General features: G+C 48.4%; 2 protein-coding genes across 2 annotated transcripts; both read left to right on the top strand.

Annotated features, from left to right (window-relative positions):
* The first annotated feature begins 96 nt into the window (after positions 1-96).
* Positions 97-8,526, top strand: tktb (transketolase b). Its single transcript, XM_062458472.1, has 14 exons — positions 97-371; positions 2,388-2,505; positions 2,603-2,716; positions 2,831-2,928; positions 3,454-3,645; positions 3,753-3,880; positions 4,122-4,318; positions 5,063-5,227; positions 5,925-6,081; positions 6,193-6,323; positions 6,427-6,510; positions 6,782-6,878; positions 7,115-7,234; positions 7,402-8,526. Exons 1-14 carry the CDS (start codon positions 265-267, stop codon positions 7,572-7,574), a joined length of 1,881 nt encoding a protein of 626 aa, XP_062314456.1. The 5' UTR covers positions 97-264; the 3' UTR covers positions 7,575-8,526.
* Positions 8,527-10,297: 1,771 nt separating this feature from the next.
* si:dkey-32e6.6 (extracellular matrix protein 2) lies at positions 10,298-21,083 on the top strand. The gene is made up of 10 exons (XM_062458091.1): positions 10,298-10,865; positions 11,061-11,218; positions 11,382-11,609; positions 11,812-12,016; positions 12,595-12,710; positions 13,636-13,768; positions 14,003-14,160; positions 14,259-14,398; positions 19,590-19,916; positions 20,463-21,083. The coding sequence occupies exons 1-10, from the start codon at positions 10,586-10,588 to the stop codon at positions 20,632-20,634; spliced, it is 1,917 nt and encodes a 638-aa protein (XP_062314075.1). The 5' UTR covers positions 10,298-10,585; the 3' UTR covers positions 20,635-21,083.
* The last annotated feature ends 3,927 nt before the right edge of the window (positions 21,084-25,010 follow it).

The following is a 25,010-nucleotide window of genomic DNA, read 5'->3' as shown; positions in this document are numbered from 1 at the left end:
ACTGACTGGCCACTTCTTCAGAATACTTTCTGCACATTGCGCGAATACGTTTCCTCCAATGATTGGATTAGGTGGGCGTGGTTGTTACAGTGCACATAAAGCCAATTCTCGCCCTCTTTCCTCCTCGTTTCTGCGTGCCTTGAACACTTGCGGCATTGCAAGGGTGATAATACACTTCATTCGAAACGACACTCGTAAACTTACTCGTTTTTGAAGTTGTTTTAGTTATTTGCCAAGCAAGCTCCACGCTCCAGTATCTCAAACATGGCAAGCTACCACAAACCAGACGAAAAGACTCTCCAGGGCCTGAAGGACATTGCCAACAAGCTGAGGATTAATTCCATCAAAGCAACATGCGCCTCAAATTCCGGGTAAGTTCAAAAAAGTTATTAGACTTTATATAAACCGATGGGTTGTTAGTGTTTCCTCTTTTGGCCTAACGCCGCTGAACTGTCCATGCAGCACTGTTCACCTGCGTGGCCATGCTTCATGTGCGGATTATTATCTGCAGACTTCACGCAGATATCCCGGTGTTTTTATATTATTACCTGGCGAACTGTTAGTTTACGTTTTACAATATCTTCCGTAAATGTTGACGTTTTCAAACGACAGAGTAGCACTTTGGCGTCAAAGCATTTAATTTAGCTGGCAAACCAAGTAGCTAGCAGTTGCAATAATCGAATAGCTAGCATAGCCACATTGTCGTTTGAATGGTCTTGGACGTGTGATCTAGCTAGCTAACACCATTGCTATATCTTGTCCGCATCCATGTCACATGGAAGTTGAGCTGATCTCGTGGTCTGCTTTACGCTTTGATTTAAAGACAATTATGCAGAGACACTTATTCAATCAGCATCTAGCATGCGTTTTTAATTGCCCTTCTGACCATCCAAGTTTTTTTTTGCGCTGTAATGTAGTAAATCAATCTTGCGAATTGGCTAACTACAGTAGAGCTAGTTATATTATATTTACTACTAGCCTCTTTGTTTGCTTACAATACTTTTTATCGTGACGTTTCCGTCATCCAGTGTTCTCCATAGATTTTGGAATCTTTCCCAATTTGACAAGTCGAAAGCATGGCGGACGATCCCAGTGTACAAAAGCAATTGTTCCTAAACAGATATTCTTTGTGTGGCACTGTTCACTCTAACAGTAACTTGGGTTGCACCATCAGGAAGACTGGATTCAACTGACACAATTTCCAGTGCGTTTATTTCCTTGTTTGAGAAGAATGAATGAATAGAGGACTCTTACCCTCCCACACCTACTGTAATGGTTACCTGTACATGCAACTATTTGTGGGTGATATCGCCAAAAATTCCTATGACAGTATTTGTTTGTCACAATACGATAAAACATGCTTTAGAAGGGGTAGCAGATAATAACTGAATTAAAGTAGTTAAACTGTGCAATGTGATAGTTTTAGCTCAGTAAATTTCTGATGACATATTCCAGGGATCGTTTTTCCTATCACCACCTATTGTTGCATATTGCTTCAGAGGTCATGAAAAGAGGGATGTATGTGGACAAACTGGTTTCATTCACTTCCTTTAAACGAGAATAGATGGACAGTATGTCTTTGAACAGGAACAGTCTTAGATTGATCCACTCATGTTGTTGGAGTACTGGACGACGACCCATCCCGTTTAATGGATGGGCCCTTGTGTGGGGATAGACTATAGTTGCAAGACTAGAACAGTTCTTAGAATTAGGCCTCAATAATTTGCCTATGTTTAGAAGCATAAAGATTGATTTACAATAATTTGTTGTCCTGATTTAATACGAAATAAACTGTTTTACATTTCAGCTTAGTTCCTTGGCCAAAGAACAAAGGGGTAAATGGAGAATGACATTTGTGATGCAAGTGTTTAAAAAAAAAAAACGTTTTTATTGTGGAATGCAGCAACCTGTTTGACCAAGATAATGTTTGACAAGATGTCCCAATACAGCGGTGACATTTTCACATTAACCCATATAGGGAACTTGGCCTGATATTGGCTAAGCCATACAGGTTATTACCAAACCCTGTTACCAACTACATTACCCTGACCGCCAGTCTGCAACTAACAGTTTCACAAACAGTCGTGCCAATCTGGGGGAAATGCTTTAAAGAGGGTAGAGGGAGGACATGGGTGCATGATGATGCAGAATAACACTGGTTAAGAATTTCCAGATGGAGCCTGTATACACACACACACACACACACACATTCAGTTTTAGTTTCATATTTTGCTGAAAGTCGGTCACCGTGTTGATTTCAGCTATACTGCTCTTTACACAACAGTAACATGCATGTGTGTGTGGATGTCCCTCATTAACAGTTGCCTGTTGTGACCTGTCACTAACAGACCTCTTTACTGTGTGTGCATTTGTTTTCGCTCCCCCAGTCACCCCACCTCCTGTTGCAGCGCAGCAGAGCTCATGTCCGTGCTGTTCTTTCACACCATGCGCTACAAACCCAACGACCCCCGCAACCAGTGCAACGACCGCTTCGTCATGTCCAAGGTGAGACCCAGTTTACACACAGGAGACTGTGTGTAAACCTGACCGTATGCTTTTTTTTAAAGGAATCCATATCTGATTGGTTGCCTCGCTCTCGCAGGGTCACGCTGCACCAATCCTGTACGCCGCCTGGGCGGAGGCGGGCTACGTGAAGGAGTGTGAGCTGCTCAACCTGCGCAAGATCGACTGTGAGCTGGAGGGTCACCCTACTCCTGTAAGCGACCCCCTCCCCACACAGGCCTCGGAATGCAACCCTAGTTTGTCACCCGCTCCAGGGGACCACCCTGCTCTGCTGTAGCCGCTCAACTCCTAGCTGTTGTGCTTTCAGAAACTGGCGTTTGTTGACGTGGCCACCGGCTCCCTGGGGCAGGGTCTGGGGGCAGCTTGTGGCATGGCCTACACCGGGAAACACTTTGACAAGTCCAGGTAAGGACCAACACACACACATACTCAACATCTACGAGTCCTCTTCACCAGTGTCAGCAGGGTCTTTAACCCCTGGTCCTCAGGGCCCACTGTCCTGTATGTTCCAGACTTCCCTGCAGAAGTCCAATGTTCCATATGAAATGCATCTTGAAATGAGTTCGGTTCTAAAGTTAGTTATGACACTTATTAACCAAATTGGCCTATCTAGGGATCTCCTACTCCCATTAATATCTGTTTGGACAAATGACAGAAGTGGAAGTCTTTGCCCCAAACATTTAGATGCTTTACAACAGAGATGGGAACTAAGTTTTGAAACTGAGGAAGTACCCAAACTTGTGTAACACCACCAGATCTTGTCATTTAGTTTCAAACGCTATTGCCTTGGACTTCCTCAGATCTCCAATTAGCTGTGTCTCATATCATACCGGTATGAGATACAGCAGGCTTTTAACAGGATGCTCACTTTGTGCTACAATGGCTACTTCAATATATGAACTGCAATAACGTGTGTGTGTGTGTGTGCAGCTACCGTGTGTACTGCATGCTGGGTGATGGCGAGTGCTCCGAGGGCTCCGTGTGGGAGGCCATGGCCTTCGCCTCCCTCTACCAGCTGGACAACCTGGTGGCCATCCTGGACGTGAACCGTCTGGGCCAGAGCGAGGCGGCGCCCCTGAAGCACGACATGGAGGTGTACCGCAAGCGCTGCGAGTCCTTCGGGTAAAAGCCGCTCTGAGCTTCCTCGCCCCAGCGACGCACTTGGATCGGTCTTCTTTTTTGAGGGGTATATGTTAAGATGGCTTCCGTGTGTGTGTGTGTGTGTGTAGGTGGAACACGTACGTGGTGGACGGGCATGACGTGGAGGAGCTGTGCAAGGCCCTGTGGCAGGCCCAGCAGGTCAAGGGCAAACCCACCTGCATCGTTGCCAAGACCTTCAAGGGCAAGGGTCTCAAAGGTGAGGAGGGGCGGCCAAGGGGCACTTGTATAGCCGCTTTCACTTGCGGGAATGAAGACATAATATTGCTGCTTAATATTCATTGTTTGCACATGGATAGGACATGGTGAGATATATATGTGAATAATAAAAAAAAGAGAGATCTAGAGTTTGTGTTCCTTGAGTCTGATTAGAGGGTGTAGAGCACATTAGCAGTGTAGTGCTACAGGCTCTGAAGGTATGCACACCCGTCGGTCTCCAGACATCGAGGACATGGACAACTGGCACGGCAAGCCCATCCCCAAGGACCGCGTGGACCAGCTGCTGGCAGACCTAAAGGCCCAGATCCAGGCTCCCGACAAGCATCTCTCCCCAGAGGTGCCCAAGGAGGACACGCCCCCCGCCGACCTCACCCCCATCCGCCTGCCCGCTCCCCCCGCATACAACCTGGGAGACAAGGTAACAAAAGACTTGGCACTCCTCAATGATGATTTGAAGTTTTGTCTTTTTTTTGTTTTACTTTGTGTTTTAACACCTTTTTTTTCTCTCCTCACCTGAAAGCCCAAATGTGAATAAGCACCTTTCTAATTAAATTAAATGAAACCCCTGCTATTTCTGAAAAGGGAGGCCGGTTACCTTCTGGTTGTTCCAGATTGGTATCTCCTCAAATGTTTGATAATGAACATATAACTTGTACCAACACAATTAGTGTACACCTACCGTACTTGCGGTCTACGTTTATGACGTGAGCCATTCTGAACTTTCATTTAGCTTTTTTCAAATAGCTAAACATAAGTTGTAGGTCGGATGTAGTTGAGATAAGTCATTGCCTCAGCCCTGAAAGTAACCAGTGTGTGGTTTCCTCATGCCCAGGAGAGCCTCTCTAAAAGTCAATCATTTATCCACAGGGTCAGACTTCACTGAACTCTGAGCTGAGAGTGTGTGCTGGGTCAGCAGAGAGCTCTCCTACCCCTCCAGATTAGATAACCGCCATGTGCTGAGGTTTACCTACATGTGTTAACAACCTCTCGAGGTTGTTAGAGGTTTTTTTTACAGAGGGCAGCAACTCTGTAAATACCGCTGTATTCACTTTGTCGTCACCGTCTCCAACATTGTTTACAAAATGTGGGATAACCCGGCTAGTTCTGAATAGTTTTGCACACATCTGAACTCGTGCACGCGCTCTCTCCTCCCGTCCCCTAGATGGCGACACGCCGCGCGTACGGCACAGCCCTCGCCAAGATGGGCCAGGCCAGCCCCCGGGTGGTGGGGCTGGACGGAGACACCAAGAACTCCACCTTCTCTGACGTCTTCAGGAAGGCCCACCCCGACCGCTACATCGAGTGCTTCATCGCCGAGCAGAACATGGTGAGGGTTCAGAAGGTGTTCAGGAGTTTGTGGGGGTGGATGTGCTGTTTGTGGAAGTCTCCAAGGGTTTGGCGGTGTGGTCTTATCTTTCTGACAGGACATCAAGGGTCAGTTTATTAAAGATGCTGGTTGACCTCTTCGTTCGGTCCGTCACACAGCACGCACTCCTCACACTGGGCCTAATCTGTGCCAAAGTAGTCTTAATCTGTAGCTATTCATTTACTGACCCATAATCCCAACCGCAAAGCAGTTTACATGAGTACCCATATTTGGAGCCCTGAGTTACATTTATTCTCTGTCTTTTGCACTGACTAGACACAGAGACAAGTTGAAGAGTTTTAATTTGGGGAAATGTCAAATCTACCGAGATGCTAAATGAGAATTTGGGATCGAAAGGAGTAATGGGCTCTAAATTTGAGTGGCCTTGGATGAGTCACTTCCTGCTACTTTGAATCATTTTTGACTGAAGTTCTGAAGGTTCCAACATTCCCCCCCCCGCCCCCACACCTTGGGTTCAGTCTGACACTCTAGTTGCGATGGTTGCATAATCTGTAGTCCTATTTCTTAGATTATAATCCACATGGGATTATGTCCCCTCAAGTGGATCCAGCTAGTTATCCCATTACCAGTGTTGTCAAGCCCGCATAATTTTCGGACATAACCACACACGCAGATTTCGTGCCTTTTTGCCGCCTAGGTCAGCGTGGCGATCGGCTGTGCGACCCGCGACCGCACGGTGGCCTTCGCCAGCACGTTCGCCGCCTTCTTCTCCCGCGCCTACGACCAGATCCGCATGGCCGCCATCTCCCAGTCCAACGTCAACCTGGTGGGCTCCCACTGTGGCGTCTCCATCGGTGAGCTGTGTGTGTGTGCTTGTTTGTGTGTTTTTATTTCTTTGGGTGAGGTGTGTGTGTGTGCCCTCGTCATGGTGTGTATAGACGTGTAATATTGCGTCTCCCCCCCAGGTGAGGATGGCCCCTCCCAGATGGCCCTGGAGGACCTGGCTATGTTCCGCGCTGTCCCAACATGCACCGTGTTCTACCCCAGTGATGCTGTCTCTACTGAGAGGGCTGTTGAGCTGGCTGCCAACACCAAGGTCAGCACTCTGTGTGTGTGTGTGTGTGGGGGGGGGGGGGGGTGTTGCATTCCAGTCTGGCTGCATGTTCTGTTCTCATCTTTGTGTGTGTGTCTGGTTCCAGGGTATCTGTTTCATCCGCACCAGCAGACCAGAATCCAAGGTCCTCTACCCCCCAGAGGAGAAGTTTGAGCTGGGCCAAGCCAAGGTAGAGTTTCCCAGCCCAACTGACTTGGTGTCGACAAAAGCAATTCCTCTGCAGGAAACCCAATTTTACCTGTTTGATTTCTCTCTGTGAATGTCACAAATGGTATCAAGTACAATCCTGGCACTGCCAAGCTCAGACTCGTTTTTCACCTGTTTCAGACGAGGGGACTGAATGATGCATTAGTTTGAGACACCATCCACTGTTCAGACACAATGGAGCCGACACTAGTTCTTCTTGTTTTGCAACGTCTTGCCAACGTGTGTGTGTCCAGGTGGTGCGCCAGTCTGACAGTGACAAAGTGACTGTGATTGGAGCAGGAGTGACTTTGCACGAAGCCCTCACTGCTGCAGATGAGCTCGCCAGCGAGGGTAAGCCCTGCCCCCTAGTGGCCCTGTAGAGGAATGGACACAAAAGATGTTTCTAAAATGCAGCAAAATAACTGCCACCGTCTGCATTTGAGAGACGTGTGTGTGTGTGGATTTCCCCGTAACCTGTTAATCTCAATGCCATTTAGTCATTTTCGAAACGAGATCAATTTGAGAAACAGTGACTGGGCGAGCTCAGGAGATGGAAGCTGTGACCATCCCTGTCGTCCCTCTTCCAGGCGTCAACATCCGCGTGATCGACCCGTTCACCATCAAGCCCCTGGACGCCGCCACCATCGTGTCCAGCGCCCGAGCCACCGGGGGAAGGATCATCACCGTCGAGGACCACTACAAGGAGGGTGGGTGTTTCGTGCGACAGGAAATGGGAGAGAGTCTGTTTTCTTGTGTGTGCATCAAGCCAAAAGCACTCCCCGTCTGAGGACGGCACAGTTGGTGGATGATGGATGAAAGTGTTCCGTCAGGACGGTGAAACAGTCTCCCTCTCTTCTCCTCCCGGTTTCTCCAGGTGGTCTGGGCGAGGCGGTGCTGTCCGCCGTGGGGGAGGAGCCGGGCATCGTGGTGACCCGTCTGGCGGTGACCCGCGTCCCCCAGAGCGGCAAGCCCCAGGAGCTGCTGGATCTGTACGGCATCAGCGCCAAGCACATCGTCGCTGCCGTGCGCCAGACCTTCGCCAACTGAGGAAGCGCGCACCACGTCTACGCCTCTCTCTCTCTCTCGACCCCTCTTGTCTGCTGTCGGGACACCCTGCCGTTCTCCATCCGCCTAGCCACCCGCGCCTCGGACCTCCAGAGTGAAATGTTTCCTCTTACGCTTGCACCTATTAACTTGACCAACGAGAGAGGGTTTGAGTGCACCCCAGCAGTGTTTTCAGTGAGATGTCAGAGTTGGAACGAGGGACCAGTAGTGCTGTGTCTAGACGGAGCTTTAGAGCTAACTGTGTACTCTCCTAACGCACCTTAGCTAAACCCCCGGAACCATAGAACGGTTCTTCCGCTGGTTTACCTTTTTAGTTCTCGTTTTCCTGCCCGAACCCATTCCTTCTTTTGTAAACTCGTGTTTGATTGGATTGTTGCTGACTCATCACCCATAAATACTGTATGTGTTGTAGTTCTAAATGGGTCTTATGTAATTTTGTTTTTTTTGTTGTTGGGTAAAACCCGTTTGCCGTCCACGCAAAGTTCTGCAGTTAGAGCTGATCTGTGTTACTTATGTTCTTTATCATATCAACACATCTTGGATTTTTTTGATATTGTAGACACATTCCTTTATCACAGTGTGTTTGCTCCTCTTTCCAACATTGATTTGTATCATTCCTCATTCACTGTGACCATTCCAGGCTCTGTAAACAGACACCATTATGGGATACCGGTTACTGATCACATTACAATTTGATTTACAACTCCAACTGAGGCTAATCATTTGATAAGAGCTGTGTAGATCAAGTGTCAAAACATCTTGATTGAATTCACTGCTGGTTGTCAATTTTGTGTGATGAATAACGTAACCTGTGTGACATCGTTACTGACCAATCCAGACCTCCCATTTGTCATTCCTGGCTCACCTGTCAGCCTGTGGCTTGTCTGCCTTGCTGTGGTTTTGCTTCAATCAAATAAAACTACTTGACCCTATGCATGTTTGTGTCCTGTGCCTTGCTGTTTTTAAGCGCAGGTTATTATATTAACTGGTAGAGATGTTAAGCTGGGTGTTGTGGTATTTACAGCTGGATGCAGAATGAGGCACATGGAGGGTAGGTGTCATGCTTTTAAGGAGCTGGCGTCGTCAGACCTGACCGTTTGGGCAGCGCTCGTCTGACTCGCCTTACGGGAACACAAGCCTGCTGAGGTGCCGGAGAGACGCTTTGTTGATGATGTCGGGAGGTTTGACGCAGGGCCTTGGTGCTCCTACCTAAAGACCTTGAGATTCAGTGTTCTTGTGCCCCCCAGCGAACCGCTATCATCGTGTGCAGGTTGTGTTCTTAATGGTTGATCAGACTAGCATAATGGACTATTGTAGAGAGAGGGCTAATATGCTATACTAGTTACAAATCAATACAATATCAAAGATTTATTTTGAAATATGATTAGCGATGGATATTCAGATTGGGGGCAAGTGGAGGGGAGGTGTTTGAGAAATTGGTCAGTGGTGTTTGAGGAGTGGAGTGGGTCTGGGGTCAGCAGCGTACAGGGGAGGAAAGGAGGGGGTGGTGGAGGCCTGAAATGGACCGGTTTGTTTTTGAACGTTCCAATTTAACTTGTTTTTGTCTCCAGTCTCCATTTCGGTGTTGACCTACCACCTGAGAGAATGGGTGTCTGGTTAGGTATTTACTGCGAAAAGGACTCATGACAAACTCCTCCACTCACAAATGGAGCCTTTTGGAGTCTGTCTGGGTCGGAACAGAGCCAGTGTTCCAAATCTCAAATAGAATGGCTGACTTCAACATAAATGATTAATCTTGAATAACGTGGCCTGGGACAGATCTACAAGTTCTCTGATGACCTGTTTCAGTTCAGTTTCCCCTCAGGCCAAATCTTTACAAATGCTAAACAGTTGAATGAGGTGAAAAGCTGTATGTAAGCTACGTTGAATTTCTTTCATACGTAGCATCCAGGTGTCAGATTCACCTTGTAAACACACATCTTGTAAACCTCTGTAAAGGTTGCCTGAGATGTCTGTGACACGAGTGTGTGTCCTGTCCAAACAGCAGGCGCTGTTAGCAGGTCTCTGCACTGAGACTCCAAGCTGCCCCGGCACCTGCTTGGCTCAGAGACTGGTGTGTGAGAGTGTGTGTGTTTTGTGCATCTATTCTGTCTCCTCCATGTGTGTGTGTGAGAGAGTGTGTGTTACATTTCCTTGACAGGGACATCTTTCATTCCTAGTACTGTCTTGGCTTTCCTCACATGTTGGTGTTAATGGATCGTTGCCAAGCAAGGAGGCCTACAGCCAGACCTCTCCATGTCACTGCCGGATCAGTTGACCTAACTGAGATCTTCACAGTCACTAATCACGACTGTCTAGCTAGTATGAACCACAAATTACATGTCATCACAATCAGTTGTTAGATAACTTCTTGTCTTTCTCTCTCTTTCGCTCTCTCTCTTTCACTCTCTCTCTCTCTTTCGCTCTCCCTCTCCACCCAGGTGTTTGTTAGGTTAAGGCCAAGGTGAGTAAGTGTAATGGAGGAGGGGGGGGGGGGGGGGGCAGTGTCTGTGTGTTTATTTTAGAGAACGAAGAGGCCTTTGTTAACAATGTGAGAATGTACTTTTTTCGACCTCCCCCTGTCCTGCTCATCCTTCTTTCCCCTCCTCTTTTCTCCCGGTCCCTCCTCCCGCCCATCTTCATCCTTCACTCTCAGTCCTCGCAAGGTGAAAGACGGCAGTGCCTCGGTGGGGAGCATAGCGAGAGACAGCGAAGGAGCGCCATCGCAACTTTCCTCCCCGACTTCATTCCGACTTTTTGTGAATCTTTCTCGGGGCCTTCTCTTTCTGAACATGTTCTCCATTCCAAGTCCTTTCTGTACTCTTTAGACACACTGCACTGGAATTCAAACCGACTCGACTGGCTCTTTCCCTGGCATTCTTTCTTGGATTTGCTGTTTTCAACCGGGTTTCTCAGACTCGTCCAGTTTGGGTCTTGAAGGTTCCGGACGAAAGAGTGAAGACATAACACAGTCCAGTCGACATCAACACAGGATGACGCAGAGGCTGAAGATTTGGTTTGCGTGTGTGTGTGTGGGCGCCCTGATCTCAACAGGGCAAAGTCTACTTGATGCAGAACTTAAAGAGAGGGATGCGGACACCGAGAACGACCTTGACACAAGCGACTCGCCTAGCGTGGACACGCTTGGAAAACATGCTGCTGGGATGACAGTTAATGCTGAACTCACCCCTGACCTCGAGGCAGACAAGGAGGCCAAAAAGTCCCTGACGACTGAGACAGGAAGCCTGAGTTCCACCACAGCTATCCCCTCCGGTGAGATGACCTCTTTCTGAATGTATCCAGGTTCCCTGAATGTTCCCACAGTACATTGTATGGGTTGTCTGTACACATGAATATTCCAATTCATTTACATCTTCTATTTTGTAACCATTTCCTTTCCTCTCTATCGCTCTACCTTTCCATCTCTTCTCTCTGGCCTGCCTCTGGCTCTGTCTGCGACGGGTGAAGAAGAGAGAGAGGAGCAGAGCTCACAAGCGGACGAAGAGGAAGGGAGAGCGACGGACAAGCAAACAAGCGACGCCGGGGAGCGGGAGGGTCGGAGGGGGAGAAGGGGAGCGTGGGGGAGGAGACATGCTGCTACAGTAGAGGCTACAGCGTACAGAGTGGTGAGAGCAGACAGTAGAGATGTGTGTGTGTGCCCAAGCTACAGTGTGGAAGCCTGTGGAGTGTCTGTGTGTGTCTGTGTGTGCGCACACACGTGCATGCTTTTACTTGCCAGTCTACTCGAAACCCTGAGTAGTACTTCACAGGTCTGTGTTTTCGATGCAGGTTGGGTTAGGGCGCTCCCTGGAGGGTTGGAAGAGGCGAGGCGCGCGCGCAGGATCTCCAGCTGCGGAGACAGGAGCCCTGAAAACGGTCCTGACAGAGATGCACAGCGAGAAGAGCAAACTCTTGGATGAGGAAAAGGGGGGGAAGCAGGAAGAGGAAGAAGAGGAGGATGACGACGACGACGACGACGAGGAGGACGATGACGATGACGAGGAGGAAGAGGAGGAGGTTTGGGAGCGTGATCTGTCTTAGTCGCGAGCGTGATGTCTTAGCCGTATAGCAGTTCAGTTTTACATGGAAAGATGCAGATGAAGCTCAAGTATGTGCAGTTCTAGACTTCAGTGTCATTCCATGACCTAATGACTACTGTTTCATCTGTTTCTCCTGGAATGCCGATTCATTTATATCGCTTCACGCGTGTTGTCATTAGGAAGAAGAGGAGGAGGAAGAGGACGAGGAGGAGGAAGAGGAGGGGACTGAGCCACCCACCAATCAGACCGAGGCACGCAGCAGCTTCACAGAGACGCTCCCAGCAGCTTGCCGGACCTCTGGCGGACACATGAACTGCAAAGGCGTGGGCATGACTCACCTACCCATCATCACTGACCTGGGGGTCACGACCCTGGACCTGTCAGGTGAGAAGGCGGGACTGGGGGGGGGGGGGTTGTTTGTCCTAGAAGGAAGCCCTGCCTCACCAAAAGAATTATTATGTTCTTCACAGCATGTGGAATGCCCCTTGTCATTAAGTAGGAGACTGTGAGAGGAATTCCTCTGAGCTAGGGGTTGAGGAGACAGGTCTTGGGGAGAAAGGGTGACTCCACTGTTTGTTGGTTGTTATTAGTCTACATTTACATTACATTTACATTTATTCATTTAGCAGACGCTTTTATCCAAAGCGACTTCCAAGAGAGAGCTTTACAAAGTGCATAGGTCACTGATCATAACAACGAGATAGCCACAAAACATTGCGAGTAGCCAAAACATGAAGCACACATTGTGAACAACCAAAATAAGTGCCAAAGGGAAGAACCATAAGAGCATGTAGTTAAACAAGTTACAATTAAAACAAATTAACTGCTATAAGTGCAAGTGTACCTGTGGAAAAAAAGCAAGCAACAATAATAAAACAATATATCACAGCGAGTACAAAAATTTAAGTCTAAACGTGTGTGTGTGTGTGTGTGTGTGTGTGTGCGTGCGTGCTCGGCGACAGAGAACAACATCAGTGTGATCGCGCCTCGCGGTCTCTCAGGCCTGCCCAACCTGGAGGAGCTGGACCTGAGTAAGAACCAACTGGATGATAACTCCCTCAGCACTCACCTCTTTGCTGTAAGTCTCCGCCCTCCGCCCTGCCTCTCTTTCTCGTTCTCGTTCTCCCTCCCCCTCTCCCTTTCTCTTCTTCTCTGCCAGTCACACGTGCTGACTTCTTTCCTCACAGCCATCCTTTTAACTTTGTAGTCCTTCTAAGCTTTTGATCTTTCAATGGTTCACGCCAACACCCCTGACCCCATCATATTGCGTGCTGAATAGGATGGCCGTTTTTAACTTTGGTTGAAATAAATATAATGACGATCGTATCATCAACATATTAGAGGTTGTGGCTTGGTCTGTTAGTGTACAGTGCTCCGCTCCCAGAATAGGACTTCTGCCTGACCACAAGTCACAACCACGACGACAGCATGAGCTCAGTCTTTGACCAGGCCAGCACAGCTGACCACAGTCTGACCAATCCCATCGTCCCATTGCAGCTTTTTATACCAGGATTGGCTGGGCAGCCGCGCTACAGTACAGCTGCAGCCAATGAACAGAAGTGAACGCAGAGAAGATGATTATTTTAAGAAGAAATCTCTTTTTTTTGGTATCCGTTTGTTTCTCGGCAGTGGCGTGAGACTGGGAGAGACAGCCTGCTAGTTTCACTGGGAACACCACGTCGTTGCTCCAGAGGGAAAAAAATAAATATATGACTTGAAAGGCTCGATAAAATAGAACCGAATCATGCCGAATTGAGAGTGAACTTCTCTGATCTCTTCAAACGGTCCCTCCCTCTCCCTCTCCCTCTCCCTCTCCCTCTCCCTCTCCCTCTCCCTCTCCCTCTCCCTCTCTCTCTCTCTCTCTCTCTCTCTCTCTCTCTCTCTCTCTATCTCTCTCTCTCTCTCTCTCTCTCTCTCTCTCTCTCTCTCTCTCTCTCTCTCTCTCTTTCTTTATTTCTCTCACCCCCCCGCCTCCCCCCCTTCCCTCCCTCCCTCCCTCGTAGAATCTAACCCACCTGAAGAGGCTCTTCCTGGACGGTAACCAGCTGACCCGCCTCCCTCCGATGCCCTCCTCTCTGGAGGAGCTCAAAGTCAACGCTAACAGGATCAGCATCCTCACTCCACACAGCTTCAAAGGTATGCGTGCGCTTACAGCGTGTGCCAAACCACCGTGACACAATTGTGTGTCTACGTGTGTTTTCTGCTCGGGCAGAACACCTTGAGTCTCTCCAACTGTCTTCTGAGGAGGTCACTCCCTGAATCGCTGAGGCGGGTTTGGACATCTGCTAACGGTCGTCCATAACAGTGTGTGTGTGTGTGTGTGTGTGCATGGTGTGTGTGTGTGTGTGTGGTTCTGCATGCGTGTCCCAGGGCTGTTCCACCTCCTGTCTCTGGAGCTGGAGGAGAACGGCCTCCATGACGGCAACGTTTCACCTTTGACCTTCAAGCCCCTGAGGAGGATGCAGTACCTCCGCTTGGACAACAACGGCTTCCGCTCCCTCCCCCTGGGCCTGCCTGCGTCACTGCTGGTTTGTGGGAAAACTCAACACTGACACTAAAGCAACGGTTTACAAAACATACAAAGTTGTTCTCATACATTACTGTATATACACACACCCGTGTGTAGGAACTACGGATTCAGGAGAACCACATCGAGGAGGTGACCGAGGAGGCACTGAAGAAGTGCGTCCGTCTGCGAGTTCTGGACCTCAGCCAGAACCTGTTGCATGACGACAGTGTGGCCGCCGGCGCCTGGGTCCCGCTCGCGTGAGTCCCCCTCGTCCGTCTGTCCGTCTGTCCGTCTGTCCGTCCGTCTGTCCGTCTGTCCGTCCGTCTGTCCGTCCGTCCGTCCGTCTGTCCGTCCGTCTGTCCGTCCGTCTGTCCTTCCCTTCACCCATCCTCAATGCATGCGTCCGTCCAACTGACCTTTTGACAAAGTGGGTCAGGTTACTCACAGTTTGGGGTTGCAGAGAATAGAGACGATAACTCTTGGGCAGCCATGTTTTTGGTCCTTCGTCGACGAGGCTCTGTGTTGCAGGGATTGATCGGTCCACCAGAGAGCACTGTGGTTTAGGAGCGTCCCTCCTCTACTACACTACTCACCAGTCCTGATCATTGTTGCTTGGTTCTTCATGGTAAATTCCTGTTGTTAATTCAGATAAGGATTTTTACCCTAGGGTTTGAACACGCCTATCACCGTTATCTTACATACCCCCACTCGCACACACTCACAGACACACGCACACACACACTCTCACAGACACACCCACATATGACTTGTTTAAATGCAGTAAATTCCAGTGGGGTTTGTCCCTACACAGAGGGATTCTTGCTCGCTACCGTGGGAGCTTCAGGAGAGATCGGGGAGACACTGAAGAAAGAATCCTTCAGAGGTTAAGGAGATGAGAGCAGAACAAATTTAAGATAGAGGGTAGGGAAAGCGAAAGATGAAAAAGGAGAGGGCTTCAAGCAGTCACACACACAGACAGACACACACACACACACACACACAAAGTGAGACAGGGCGGGAGAGACTCGGAGTGGGAAGGGAGGCATAACAGCATTATTACGAGCGGCCAAACCTCTTATTGCCCCTCCCCCACCACACACACACACACCTATTTATGACCTTTGACTCTGACCCACATGACCCCCTAGCCCTGTGACCTGTTGACATCCCATCCAGCCCTGACATGAGAAGCGTTTAAGTGGGTTTAACCCTGACTTGGGGACCAGAGCGCCAAAACTGTTGGCCAGGAGTGGCTAATGAAAAGGCATTCTGTCATCGTAATAACCTGAGCTGGAGGGAGGAGAAGGAGGTCATGAGGATGACATCTTCCACATGAACTAGTTGGACTGGAAGTCATTGTTGCTTTGATGCTGTGTGTCCTGTGTCCATGGAGACGACCGGCACCTGGTGAACTAGCGACTGGCATGTGTGTCGAAGGATGGTTGTGAGCGAGGGAGAGAGAGAGACAGAGAGAGAGAGAGAGAGAGGGGGGGGGGTGATGTTGAAGAGAGAGGATGAAAGGAGGGTTCAGAGAGAGAGAGGGATGAACAATGGTTGGGAGAGAGATGAAGGATGGTTGAGAGAGAGAAAGTAAACATGTGAAGATACATGTTGTTAAACAAGTGAAGATACTCTCTCGTTCCCCAGGGATTTGCTGTACTGTACATTTATCTTGGAAGGGTCCGTCGTGTGTGTTTGTGCCTGTTATGTGTGTGTGTGTTTGCAAGTGTGTGTTTGCGTGTTTGTGTGTGTGCGTTTGTGTGTAAAAAGCTTCTTTATGTTCTAAAATGTCAAATTTGATCATCTTATTGACATCTTATCACCCATAATTCCGCTTTATGGATTTATTGTCTTCGGATAAATACATATTTTGTTCAGTCTAGATCTGTCACTGTCACCATTTTTCATCCCGTCTGTTTGTCTGTCTATTTGACAGGAGGTCAAGAATAACATAACTTATAACATATATTGGTCATTCTCAGTAAAGGATGAGAATGATTTTCCTGAGGTGTGATCTCACTATCAAAGTCAGGGAGAAGTCTGACCTCTCTCTCTCTCTCTCTCTCTCTCTCTCTCTCTCTCTCTCTCTCTCTCTCTCTCTCTCTCTCTCTCTCTCTCTCTCTCTCTCTCTCTCTCTCTCTCTCTGTCTTTCTCTCTGTTTCTCTCTCTTTTATTGTAGGCTGTCCTTTTCCCATGCTTGTATTTGTATGTATGTGCGTGTGTGTTTTGTAAAACCAGACCCTACTGTAGTCTACCATTATCTGAACATAAATTCCAAGGAAGTGAAAGCTGTAAAATTAGCCACTTCTCCTTAAGGGCACAACTTTCAGTTTTCTGCCTTTCATCTTTACAGTCACACAAAAACACCCCCACACACAAATACATAGACACTCAAACACACACACACAGACACTAAAACACACACACACAGACACTAAAACACACACGCACACACAAACACACACACACTGACTTTCATCTCCTCGCTCCTTATGAACCTGTCAGCCTAAATCAGTCTAAATAGTCCCCCAAATCCATAGAATGATTCCTAACCTCTATGAATCCCTCTTGCACATGCACACACACACAGGTGGGTCTGATTGGTGTGTGTACGTGTGTGTGTGTGTGTGCGTGTGTGCACACAGACTGAACTAAGTTAGAGAAGTCTGAGGCTCTTAGCGTCTATCATGGCTTCAGGCTGAGAGGCTCAGTAAGGGAGTGGAATGTTGAATTTCGTATTATTTAATACTGTGGACGGACGTTAGATAATTTCATAATGGCCTTACATAACTGATTTAGGAGTGCTGTTCAAACATGCTCACACACACACACACACACACACACACACACATACACAGATGTGAAATACACACAAAATGGATTGCATAAAGACAGTAAGCCTTGGCGACAAAGCGCCCACCTGCAGCTATGCAGATGTGGATCGGACTGGCCGCAGCACACGTACACACACACTTACACACTTACACTCACACAGCGACCAAAAAACTTGGGAGCTCTAAAGAGTTTGAGTGAATAAACCTGAACAGTTAATACCCTGTGTGCCCACCGATGTTATACTCGGTTATCTCTGGTAATCTGACCCTGACTTCTAGCATGCCAGGTCATGGTCTGTCCTGCTTGGCCCAGCCAACCTGCCTGGCTAGCACAGCTCTGCTGGCCCACTTGAGGCTGATTGCATAAGCCTTCTTGTGTAACATTGGCATAGTGTCGCTGGAATAGCTGGAAAAGAGAAGCCCCTGATGTGTGTGTGTGTGTGTTGTGGTAAAGAGCCTCTCGCTCCTGGTTCTAGTTAGAGCTCTGTTCCCTGTGGAGAAACAGACCATCAGATTGATTACTCTCATCTTTTTGCTCTCCAAGTCTCTCTGTCTCTGTCTCTCTCTCTCTCACACACGCACACACACACACACACACACACACATCATGATTGGACAGTCAAGAAGAAAAAGTCAGTGGGTCATTGTCAAAGGAAGGGGTGCTTATGTGTTATAATACAGTGGCTAAAACTCACATGAAAACAATCAGTTGGACTTCCTCCTAAAATGCACACAATGAGATGCCAATGGAGGCACAGATTGTGTGTGTGTGTGTCCTGCTGAACAGCCCTGAGCAGCCCTCAGCAAACACACACACACTCACACACATACAAACACACACTCACACACACACACACACACACATACAAACACACGTAACAAACGCCACACACACACACTGCTCAGGACAGGTTTGAACAACACTGTAGATGTAAATGTTTATGACCAGGGACAGTCTCTTATCATAGTATGTGTCTGTTAGTGTGTGTATGCGTGAGTTTGGGAAACAGAGAGTTCAGTTAAATCTCTCACTGTGTTCACTTCCCTGTGTAACTGTTCTCCTGTTTCCAGTCAAATGTTTATGAGAGTTTTAACATGAGCTTCTAAGACGCTCCTGTCAAAAGGAGAACCCCTTTCTCTCTGCAGAAAATTCCTCAAATCCTCTCCCTCACTGAGCTGATGGTCTGTACAACAGAGACCAAACAGCAAAACAGGATTGCTTAGATCAATGTATCAATAGACAGAGTACAAATACTGCCAGCACAATGGCCAATTGACCCACACAGGAGTTCTGAGGCAAATAAAACAGCAAATACTATTTGTTTCAGTCATTAGATAGCTTTTTGCCATTACTTTGGACTACTGACAACAAAACCACCAACTCTGTACTCAACAGACATATGGAAATGTATGTAGTTAAATCTAAGTCTATCGATATAAGTATGAGTGTATATCTCGACATATATATATTGCATATATACAGTATAGATGTATGCATGTTTGAATGTAAGTATGGGTAATGTAACTAGTGTAACTGTACTGCATGTATGTAGAATTACATTTTCTGGGGGGGGGGGGGGGGGGACAGAAAAGAGAAGGTTGGAACAGCAATTGTTCCATAGTTTTCCATCAGCCATCAAATAACTTATTTAGTTCATCGGTCGGACCGTAAAAACAAAAAACGATGAATGCTAACCCTTTTGAAGTGTTCTAGTGCTCTGGAAGATCTGAGAACATCCCCTTAGAGTTATGGGAACCAGGAGGTACAGTACTAGGTGTGATGCTAACTTAATTAGAGACAGGCCGACGCACTCGCATTAACCAATCCCCCCACCTCATTCGTCTGTGTCCGTTTGCCAGCAACACTGACGTGCTGGTCCCCAGTGATTGGTCACTCTGTTCTTTTGCCTCTTGCCCCGCTGTGAGGTAATTGGATGTACAGAAACAGGAAATGAGAAGGCAGTCCTGCTGTGTGCAGCCTTGTCGTCTGCCTCCCCCTCCCCCATCACCCCTTCCACTATCACCCCCAGTCCAGCACCCCAGACCCTTATAGTCCGACATCCTTGTTCTGGACAACTGCCTCAAATTCTTCTCATTTACTCCTCTCCCCACCAGCCCCCACTCATGCACACTTCCAGCCTTATCAGCTCCAGCCTTACCCAGCCTCCAGGGTTTCTGTAAATATAACCCCTACACATGCTAGCAAACAGCCCTCCACACACACACACACACACACACACACACACACACACACACACACACACACACACACACACACACACACACACACAGTCCCAGGCATATCTCCTTGAGCTAATGATGGAGTGAGGTTTCAACCCCCTGGAGTTAGAGAGCGTTGCTCGGCTGTGCTGAGTCGACTTCTGCCGCTCCCCACAGCATGACAGCCTACTCAGTCATACACGACCTCTGAACCTTTCAACAAACTGGAACGCCTCCTTCACTGTTGTGTTCCCCCTCCCCAACCTAGACTGTACTCTACATAACCCTGTGTTTCTGTTTGTGTGTCGCGTGTATCTGTGTCTTGGAGAGCATTCAAGTTATGGATCTTCTAACTGTGTGTGTGTGTATGTGTGTGTGTGTGTGTGCTTCTCAGGAAACTGGAAGCCTTGGATCTTTCCCACAACCGTCTCACCTCCGTGCCGCTGTACCTGCCCAAACAGCTGCGTCAGCTCCTCCTGCAGAACAACGCCATCGACCGGATCCCCGCTCACGTGTTCCGCCACTTGCGCCCCGGCCTGGAGTCTCTTCGCCTGTCCCACAATGCCCTGGGAGACGAGGCCATGCAGCCCGTGTCCTTTTTCGGGCTCTACCGGACGCTCGCTGAGCTGCAATTGGACAATAACCGCCTGGAGGTGGTGCCTCGCTGCATGTGCAGGTTTAAGAGGTTGCAGGTGCTGAGGCTGGACCACAACCACATCAGGTATGACCACAGTCTTAACCACAACCACTTCAGGTACAAAAACAACAACCAAAAATGCACATTTTATTGCTGAGCCCCTTATAAGATTATAAGTGGGAGTCAGGTGGCTGAGTGGTTAGAGAATTGGGCTAGTAATCAGAAGGTAGTCAGCTGGTTCGATTCCCGGCAAGGCACTTCACCCTACTTGCCTCGGGGGGAACGTCCCTGTGCTTACTGTAAGTCGCTCTGGATAAGATTGCTGCTAAATGTAAATGTAAGTTATCGCCTGCAACTCTGTCGATGTCCAACACCTGGTTAAGGTTAGTTGATAGCTAGTAAAATGTTAATTGAGGTTAGCCACTTACCCACCACAAAAACACATCATCCAATCCAATAATATGCTGACAGTTTCACCATAGAGGCTAATCAACAAGATCATATAGCTCCTTGTAGACAACCTAAGCTTAGGACATGCCTATAGTTATTGTAGACTGTATGTGTGTGTGTATGAAGTGGATTCATTGCAGTTTGCTTGTCATTCCATGTGTGTGTGTGTGTGTGTTCCAGGTCGGTGCCGCGGGCGGCGGTGTGCCACGTGCGGGTGGAGAGAGAGTCTCCTGTGGTCTCCCTGCACCTGGAGAACAACCTGCTGGACGTGGCCAACATCCCCCCCAAAGCCTTCTCCTGCCTCCGAGACCCTCGCAGTGTGATCCTGGAGCCCCAGCAGGCCCAGGCCTGAGGGGACTGGGGCTCACACACACACACACACACACACACACACATACATACACCTTTAGGTTAGGAGGCGGGGCAGGGGCTTTCTTACAATCTTTAACATTTGACATCTTGACCCACGTGCTACATCTCCACCATCACACTCTGTCTCATATCTCCCCTACTCCTGAACAATGATGATGATGGCGACTGAGAAAATGAAGATGAAGGGAAAAAGATCATGATGGCCTTTTTAAGATTGTGTCGATGGCATTGTTGATGTCTCTTGTACTGTGTGTATCCAAACGGCAGTGTTTCCTTGGCTCAGACAGAACACAAACCGATTGCAGCTGCATAAGAGAACATCCTGCGGTCCAAAACGAAATTGTGATATGCCACTGTGGCAGCCCAAAGCAATCAAACCAATAAAGAGATCTCTCAATCTATCCCTCAGACCAGGGTGGACCAACCCCACAGTGTGTGTGTGTGTGTGTTTATATTTGTGTGTACTTAGTGTAGTTCAGTGACAAGGGGGAAGAGAAGCTCGGGGAGGGAGAGGAAAGAAGCTAAGAGGAGGGAAATGAAAAGGGAGGAGAGCTGAATAGAGGGAGGGAGAGGAAGGACGGAGAGAAAGAGGGAGAAGGGAAGAGGGGGGAGGCAGGGAGAGCCGGAGCTGTTGTCGACTTGGTTGTTTTGGGAGTTGAAGCCGCGGGAGCCCTGATGTCCTGCCAACCGTATTGACAAAGTGACTTCACGGAGCTCAATGTTCCCCTTCTCCCTCTCTCTCTCTCTCTCTCTCTCTCTCTCTCTCTCTCTCTCTCTCTCTCTCTCTCTCTCTCTCTCTCTCTCTCTCTCTCTCTCTCTGTATCTCTCTCTCTCTCTCCCTCTCTCTCTCCCTGTGATTTCCTTTCTGTCCGTTTTCGAACCCTCCTTCTCGGCCCGAGCTCTCCCGCTGACTCTGTCCATCCATCCCCAGGTCTTTTTCCATCCCTTCCCTTTCCTCCCTTTCCAACTGCCCGTCTCTCTCTCGTCCTCTCTAGTTATTCAACGGCTGCGGGGGGAAGGAAAAAAAAGGTTCACAATGAGCCTTTCTTCTGGGCGGACTGTGAGGGCTTCCCGGCGTCTGTACGTGTCATGTTTGTGTGCGTCTTTGTGTGAGCTCTCATGTGATGTGTGCGTGCTCGCTGCAGAGCCCAATTTAGGGGGCGGTGGCCCTTATTTTATGGGAATGAGAGTTTGGACTGTTTACACAAGACAGAGAGGGCCAGCGGGAGAGAATCGGAGCATCTCTTCTTTCGATGTATCTCTTTCTCTTTTCTGTCTCCATCCTCTCCTCTAACCCTCCATCCCCCTTCTCTATCTTCCTCTCATCCCTTGGTTCAAGGGCTCTCAAGTTTTATCAAAAGTTTGGCGTGAGATTCCCATACCTGTATATACTGTATATAGCGGGGCAAGTTATCCCTTATTTCCCTTATTAAACACAAGGTGTTTGCGTGAGATGGCTGAATGGCTGAAATGCGTGAGTCTCACGGCGAATGTGTGAGACTTGATAGCCCTGCTTGGCGCTGTCATTACTCCTAAAGCTGTTGGCTCACAGCATGTGTTAGTGTTAGAGTTAGCCTAACCCTCGTTTTCACTTGTTTTAGCTCGCTGCTTCCTCGATGGCCTCGCCTCTTCCACACCAGTGGGACACACAGTCTTAAGACCAATATATAAAACACCAAGAGGTATAACAATGTGAGATGAATGCAATACTTTGGAGATTTCTTGTCGTTTTAACAGGCTATACGTATTCATGAATACGTATAGCCAATATGAAGTGCTTTTATGTTTTTTGGTCCGAGAAATGACAGTTATGTAACTGTGAGCTCGTAACTTCAGATAAGACTCTGCTGACAGCCCAGCCGGCTATTAGTCTGTCCTCCCCTATGACATACGTGACAAACTGTGAAAGTCAGTGGGTGAAGAGAGCTCTGTGGAAAAAGGCAACATTTAGTATCACGTTCGCACATGAATGAGATCCCTGCTGCACTCTCGCTGTGTTCAGTGGGGGTCTCTAGGGGTTTCACGGCAGCACAAACACACACACACACACAAGCACACACACAGACCAGAAGAAAAGCGGGTGGATAAGTGGAAATGGAGAGAGATGTGTGTGTGTGTGGGGGTGGGGGGGGGGGGACAGAGAGGGTCTGAGAGAGAGGGAGATACAAAGGGGGAGAGAGAGGGGAATGTGGTAAAATGTTGGGCTTGGAGACGGAGGGTGTGGGGGGGGGGGTAGGGACGAGAGAGAGAGAGAGAGAGAGAGAGAGAGAGAGAACGAGAACAATGGGTTTAAGTTTGCAGATGTCTCGTACAGATAAGTTGTTACACCGTACAGTATTATGGGTTTGTAGATGTCTGAAAGCACTGGCTAACTCGCATACATACAACATACACACACACATACACACTCACTCACACACACACACACACGCTCTCCGGAGCGTGTAATCACATGTTAGGATTCACCACTAAGTCTTGAGCATGTGGCTCAGCCTCTATGCTGCATAATTGTACAGTCATTTTGCAGAAATCATATTACTGTCTAAGAAACCATGCGCCCACAGTTCCAGCACCCCCCTGACTCTGTGCGTACGAGCGCACCTCTCACCTCTCATGAACAACAGCGAGCCCAGAACCTTGTCTGAAGACTTCTGCAAACTCTCCCACCTCTTGGTTCCTGAGGTCCAAAACCATCTGTCTGGTTGCTAGACTAGCCTACAACCAGAACCCTTTGAAATACTTTGGAATATATAAAGCGTACTCTTTCACTTCTCCTTGAGTCCATCATGCTGCTCGTGACACGTCTGAAACGTTCTACGGACATACCATCACGCCGAACAGATGTCGAGTGTCACAGAGAGGAGATATGTCAACATATTGTCAACATTCAGGCTTTGACCTAAGAGAACGGTCAGGCCCTCCCTCCCTCCCTTCCCCCCTGGTTCGTCTGTTCTGCCCGGCGACACGGCTTCCTGTGTTTGTTATTGGAGGAGGGGAGCCCTGGCTGATAAAATAAAAAAAAGAAGCAGTGCACACACAGAGAGCAGGGACCGGGCGAAGAATGTTTCTGCTCGACTCTGAAAGGGGTCGAAAATATAGAAGGAAGGCAACGGACAGAGAGAGTAGGGAAGAAGAATGAGAGCGAGAGAGAGAGAGAGAGAGAGAGAGAGAGAGAGAGAGAGAGAGAGAGAGAGAGAGAGAGAGAGAGAGGGGGGGGGAGAGCGCCAGCAAGGGTGAGCGAGGAAGAAAGAACGGGAGAAAAAAAAGTGAAAAGACAGCTCTGAGGCTAAAGCTTGTTTTTGAGTTCCAAAGATGGAATTTGAAACCATGGTAGCCTATTTAGAGAACCAAGCACACTGCATCAAGTTAGTACACTTGAATAGGTTGCCCTTCGTTACAAGTGTACTTGCTGTCATTGGGTGGAGCAGATACTGGACCCACACCACAGTCAGACCAGCTGACCACCCTGAAGCATTCACACTTCTTCCAGCAATGAGATTGTTTGTATTCAGGCATATTCCATGAATCTTCATGTGCATTCTCTGCATGGCATTTCTCCTCTTCGTTTCCCTTATGTATTTTTCTCCCACAATCCATGAGACACGTGAGTGTACACACACCAGGTTAGCACAATCTCAGGAGACGTTGGGCAGAGTACAGAGAACAAGAAGAGGAGTTTAATGTGGCTGTCTAGCCTCAAACTGCAGACTAAAGCCATAATCAAGTAACCCACAGAAAGAGAGAGAGAGACAAAGTCTATTTCAGAGAGACCTAGTAGAAGAGAATGTGGAATGTCTGTGCGTGTGTACCTGTGTGTGTGTATGAACGTGTGCGAGTGAAAGAAATCTGTTCAGGTGAGTAGCGCAGCATTGTCTGGGTGTTATTCAATCACTTCAAGAATGTAAAGCGTGACATGGGGAAAGCGAGGGGAAGATGGAGATATTATCCATGAAAATCTTTATCGATTGCCCCCCACACACACACCGCCCCCCCCCCCCACCAACACTCCTGGTGGATCTGGCATGATTTGACTCCAGATGCCCTCACTTTACCACCCTGAAGAAAGAGAGAGAGAGAGGGGGGGGAGAGAGAGAGAGAGGAGGGCAGAGGAAACTCAATGAGGAAAGAATGATCTGCACTGTAGGAAGGGGGGGTGAGGAAGATGATGATGACGATGGTGGTGAGGAGAAGGACAAACGTAGTGGTAGTAGATGATGATCATCATTATGGTTTGCCAAACAGCAGAGCCGGAGTGTACTGCTTTGCTTTTGGCAAGCTCCGGAAACACAACCTTTCGCAAGTCCCTCAGGTCTTTCAGGACAACACTTTGCCAAACATGCTCTGCTGCTCTGGGTG

Source organism: Osmerus eperlanus, chromosome 4, assembly GCF_963692335.1.
Source record: "Osmerus eperlanus chromosome 4, fOsmEpe2.1, whole genome shotgun sequence".
Taxonomy (NCBI): domain Eukaryota; kingdom Metazoa; phylum Chordata; class Actinopteri; order Osmeriformes; family Osmeridae; genus Osmerus; species Osmerus eperlanus.
This window is presented reverse-complemented; position numbering and strand designations above follow the sequence as displayed.

Coding starts and splice junctions, on each gene's coding strand:
- tktb (XM_062458472.1), top strand. CDS start 265: ATGGCAAGCTACCACAAACCAGACGAAAAGACTCTCCAGGGCCTGAAG. Junction 2,929..3,453: donor AAACACTTTGACAAGTCCAG/GTAAGGACCAAC, acceptor GTGTGTGTGCAG/CTACCGTGTGTACTGCATGC. Junction 6,082..6,192: donor CCACTGTGGCGTCTCCATCG/GTGAGCTGTGTG, acceptor TCTCCCCCCCAG/GTGAGGATGGCCCCTCCCAG.
- si:dkey-32e6.6 (XM_062458091.1), top strand. CDS start 10,586: ATGACGCAGAGGCTGAAGATTTGGTTTGCGTGTGTGTGTGTGGGCGCC. Junction 12,711..13,635: donor TCAGCACTCACCTCTTTGCT/GTAAGTCTCCGC, acceptor CCTCCCTCGTAG/AATCTAACCCACCTGAAGAG. Junction 14,399..19,589: donor GGCGCCTGGGTCCCGCTCGC/GTGAGTCCCCCT, acceptor TGTGCTTCTCAG/GAAACTGGAAGCCTTGGATC.